The 4,629-nt window shown below is 33.7% G+C and overlaps 1 protein-coding gene across 4 annotated transcripts; it reads right to left on the bottom strand.

Annotated features, from left to right (window-relative positions):
* Positions 1-801: 801 nt before the first annotated feature.
* LOC104098425 (uncharacterized) lies at positions 802-4,019 on the bottom strand. 4 transcript variants are annotated; one of them, XM_018771543.3, is made up of 6 exons: positions 3,895-4,019; positions 3,437-3,531; positions 2,553-3,347; positions 2,341-2,446; positions 1,581-1,786; positions 802-1,325 (listed from the first exon to the last, which is right to left on the bottom strand). In XM_018771543.3, exons 3-6 carry the CDS (start codon positions 3,275-3,277, stop codon positions 1,055-1,057), a joined length of 1,308 nt encoding a protein of 435 aa, XP_018627059.1. In that variant the 5' UTR covers positions 3,278-3,347; positions 3,437-3,531; positions 3,895-4,019; the 3' UTR covers positions 802-1,054. The 4 variants fall into 4 exon arrangements, with proteins under 4 accessions (XP_018627059.1, XP_009603446.1, XP_009603447.1 ...); XM_009605151.4 differs by having other exon boundaries at positions 2,553-3,357; XM_009605152.4 differs by having other exon boundaries at positions 3,845-4,003.
* Positions 4,020-4,629: the final 610 nt, after the last annotated feature.

Consider the following 4,629-nt stretch of genomic DNA (forward strand, 5'->3'; position numbering starts at 1 on the left):
ATATAAAGCTTTTAAGCCTTTGAAATTTTTATTCAAATATTGTTCTTAGTGGTTATGTTTTAAGTTTACTTAATATAAATTAAAATTCTTATTTAAGACTTTAAGTTTGTAATATTTTACTCGTTAAAGTTTGATGTTTAATTTATTTATTATAATTTATAAGTTTCATAACATTCAAATAAAAGTTATATCGTATTATATTTGTTAAATTATAAAATAAAAATAAAATTTCAAACCCGACTTGACAGGGTATTTTTAAGCCCGACATGTTTTAGACCAAATTTAGCCCCCAAAGACGGGGGCTATTTTTTTCCGGGTTCGGTCCGCCACATTAACACCTTTTAGTCGGAATTAGTAGTCAGAAAAGAGAAATTTGTTTTTCAATTTGTTTGGCGCTAGCAAAAAGTTTGGTATATTTTTGTACTTGGAAACATTAGCTTTAAATATCTCATTTTACCTTAATGACTTTTATAGCCATACAATTGAGGAGTTCTTATGGCATGTTTAAACCCATAAATTTTAGAAGTCTTTATTATTTTTCTTCTTAAACTTTAAGCCAAGTCAAACTATACCAAATAAATTAGAGAACATGGATTATCTTATAAAGTAGAGGCTGATTATAAAACACAGTTCAGAAACATGGATAAAATACTGAAAAGTTCTTAGCAAGGAGTCATCATTTTGTACAATCCTAAAGAAGTGGATAAACAATTTAAGGCATTGAAAGTAAAGAGTAGAATCTGTTGTTAGGCTTATCCATATTTATAGTTTATTTCCAAGGAGAAAGGGTCAATGGCAAGATTATCAAGAATGACATGTAGCATAATTACATAACTATATATAATTGGGTTACAATGCAGCAACTTTATTGCTGGGAGACCACAGATACAACTAAAATAATTAAAAGAATCTTATTCTTACTGAATATTTAACAAACCTACACCAATGTATTGTAAATGTATATCTGTTTTAAAATTGGAAAACAGAAGTTTTACAAAGTATTTGGTAAAAAAGTGAAGAAAAGGCTAAAAGAATGAATGTGGTTAGGAATTATTCAGGAAGACTGTTTGCAAGAGCTTAGAACGGAGTCCTCAAGAAATTGGGTAAGCTGTAAAGTATATAATTCTGGGTCATTTCTGAAATGATCAACATGAGGTGTAGAAATGAAGTTGCAAGCTCTAACGTTGCGACCAATTCTTCGTTGCTCCTCTACAAAGGACTCAACAGAAATCGCAGGAATCACTCTGTCTGCACTGCTGTATATGTACAATTGTGGGCAACTTGGTTGCTGGGATGTCAATAGATCTAGAACATCAGAAAGTCTCCTGCAATTTCATCCAAAGATCAATGGAAGTACATAGAGGGACCTATTTTTGGCACTTGCTACACATACTAATTACAATCCATTGGAGAGTGGACATGACATCGACAAGGTCTACCTCATAGGTGAGTACAAAGACGAAAAGTAGATACAATTTTGGTACTTCTATTAAATACTGCAGGCTTAAAAATATTTTATCACAACCACTCGCAGAAAAGGCAATTATGGAAACAGAAATTATCTCAAGAGATGTCCTTACCTATTTACGGCGGGAAGGTTCAAAACCACCTCAAAGAACTTCTCCAGTACTACTAGCAAAGCTGCTTCAGTTACTGCAGGTGTAGCATCCGAAGAAGTTTTGGTTTCTATTGTCACATCTGCATCTTTGTTGTTTATAGTCATGATGTGTTTGGTTGCAACACTATTCTTCTTCAAAAAGGCAGCAGAGAATCCAGAAGCCCATACCTTGACACAAAAAATGAGAACTTGATTGTGTTAATTTCAAATTATCAAATCAAAGCTCCATGCGCCCAAAATATGATTTAACATTTATTAAATACTACACAAGTACCACCTCCCCTCCCCCGAAACTCCACAGCTGACCCCCAGCCGCGAAGGGGTGAAAAAGACCAAAGCAAGAATGAGATGGCATAGAAAGATGAAATTTCTAAATAACTTCCACATTATCAAGTTTAAGAATATCTTTTGCCAAGCAACCAACATAGTTTAAGGCCTAAGATAGAAGAAAGCAACAAGATTAAATTAAAAGAACAATCGGTCCTGATTAAAGTACAAATTAAGCAATCTTCAGAATGGCTAGACAGTGATATGCATAGAAAGTACAACTTGTAATACTTATCTGATAAAAGGATGATATAATTGGATTTCAATAGAAAAATATGGTTCTTAACAATTACTTTGCATTAAACTTGATAATTAAACTACACATGTAGAAAGACTCTTTCCAGCACTTGCATGAAAAATAAATCATATGATGGCAATTTCAGAGACAGCAATACCTCTGGATCGGGAGCAGCTACAGGAGCAGAATCAACAATACAACCTTTGATCCTTGTCATTAAAACAGGATCTTTTTTCTGAAACTTCTCCAAAATGACACCATAACTATAAAGCCAAGAATAAAAGAACTCAATCAGTAATTAACAGACAAGTTTTAAGAAAAACACATATACTTTTGTTTCTAAGTCGATGATTATCAAAGAGTACTCACGTTAACCATCCCGTGTTACTGAAAGTGTGGAAGACCAAGTTCTTTCCATGCTCTTCTTCCAACCAATCAACAAGATGGTTCACAAGCAATTCTATATCCTGCTCTGCCTTTCCCCCGACTTGATAGCTAAGAATCTCAGACATTGGGAAAGTAAATGTAATGACATGATATCCTGCTGAGGCATACCACTCTGCATATCTCTTTAGATGCTTCTGTTTTGCACCTAACCATCCCAACAGTACTACCACAGTCCTAGACTTTACTGATGAACAATCATAATTCCCTGATATATCAACGACATTTGGCTCTGGTAAATGCCATCTATACAACACCTCTGAAGGCGAAGAAGGAACTGTATAAGTATATGTTGATGGATTTGCCGACTTAGCCAATGATGCTGATTGATAAAAATTGACCAACACGGAAGAAATGCCTATGGCAGAACACGAAAGATTTGAAACAAAACCAGAACTGATGCTGGGACTTGGAACACTTATGTTAGGCACAGGAATGCGTATTCTGGGGACAAAGGACAAATTGGCAAGCTTAGATACGGATATCTGAGACACCCATGATGTTTTCTTTTCTTGCAATGCTTCAGAAGAAGAATTCTCTATTGATTTTGAGGGCCAAAATTTTTCATGAAGATCAGTAGATACAGAAGTTATAGCGACCGCAGATGCTGCAACTATCGGTCTTTGGAGGATTCCAGAAAACGAAGCCATGATGATATTCAGCCTTCCCAAATTTGCATACCAATATCAGACAACCCTCATACAAACAACAATAACTTTCCTGCAAGACACTAAACCATGGCCCAAAAATAAGAAATGTTTATTTCAATGAACAAAATTCAAAAGAAAATTGAATGGTACACATGATACCTCTTTTGTTTAAGTTGGTCTTGTATTTTTCTTGGAAGAAATAGGGCTGCCAATATATTTTGACAGCCCCACCAACAACTCTATATAACTGTCACCTGCATCAAATTCCTTTAGTAATCAAATTTTGTGTTGTTAATAAGACAGATGAATACCAAAAGGTCAATGACAGAACACCTTTTCAAATCTTCTTTTATTAACCCGAGCCTAACTCACTATTTGCTTCTAATTCTTTTCCTAATTAACCAACGCAACAGGTTACATTAAACCACAATTTTTATCTAAGCATGAAGGTTATAAAATTAAAAACGGCAACATACTCATGGAGGCAGAACTTCATTCAATCACATGCAGATGCACAAAGACATCAAAATTTAAACTTATTAATCAAGAACAAGTTAAGATATGGACCTTTAGGTCAAAGATCTAAGAAGCCTGGAACCGACAACCCGGAAAAATACCTCGACTGGAATGCGAACCACGGACTGAAATTGGAGCTTTCCCCTAATTTTCTTTCTAATGTCTCCTCCTCCTTTCGTTGCCCTCTGTTTTTGCTCTCTGCCCCCTTCCCCATCTATATTATGTATATTTATATTATATATAAAATAAAGTCCCCGGTCCAAAATTAAAACCGTGTGGACCCTTTTTGACTCCCCTATGTCCAGATAAAATAATTGAAATAATGTATTAATTGTGTGTGAGAGAAATGGGGTGCAGGTGGAGTTTGTTAAGGTCGGAGTGCGAAAGAATTTTTTCTTATAAATTAACTTTTTTTTTCTCAAACAATAAATAAAAGAAATGTCCATTAGAAATCATAACAAAATGAAAAAAAAAAGGTGTACGTTTACTTCCTTCTTTTCTTGATACTAGTCTCTATGTATGAATGTGTATCGCACGTAAATCTTTAATTTGTTTTGTAAAAGAACAATCGGGAATAACCTCCAAAGTTTCATTACTATTATAGTTTTCAAGAAACTATATTTTATTTGTATTTGATTCGATTTTTGTTAATGTTGGGTGCACTTATAAATTATGTCTTTTTCCTTGATGATTTACACAAAAATAATTCTAACAATTTTGTCGATTTTTATAACCTTCAAAAGTTAACTAATTTCTTAAATAAGATAATTATATGTTGGATAAAATTATACTCCAATATTTAATTAAGACTTTACACAAATATTTACTTATCTAGT

This window comes from Nicotiana tomentosiformis, chromosome 8 (genome assembly GCF_000390325.3).
Source record: "Nicotiana tomentosiformis chromosome 8, ASM39032v3, whole genome shotgun sequence".
Taxonomy (NCBI): domain Eukaryota; kingdom Viridiplantae; phylum Streptophyta; class Magnoliopsida; order Solanales; family Solanaceae; genus Nicotiana; species Nicotiana tomentosiformis.

Bases quoted from the DNA above. Each gene is read 5' to 3' on its own strand.
- LOC104098425 (XM_018771543.3), bottom strand. From the start codon at position 3,277: ATGGCTTCGTTTTCTGGAATCCTCCAAAGACCGATAGTTGCAGCATCT. The intron at 2,447-2,552 runs GTGAGTACTCTT...TTGGCTTTATAG, and splicing joins AGTAACACGGGATGGTTAAC to TTATGGTGTCATTTTGGAGA. The intron at 1,326-1,580 runs GTAAGGACATCT...ATGAAATTGCAG, and splicing joins AACCTTCCCGCCGTAAATAG to GAGACTTTCTGATGTTCTAG.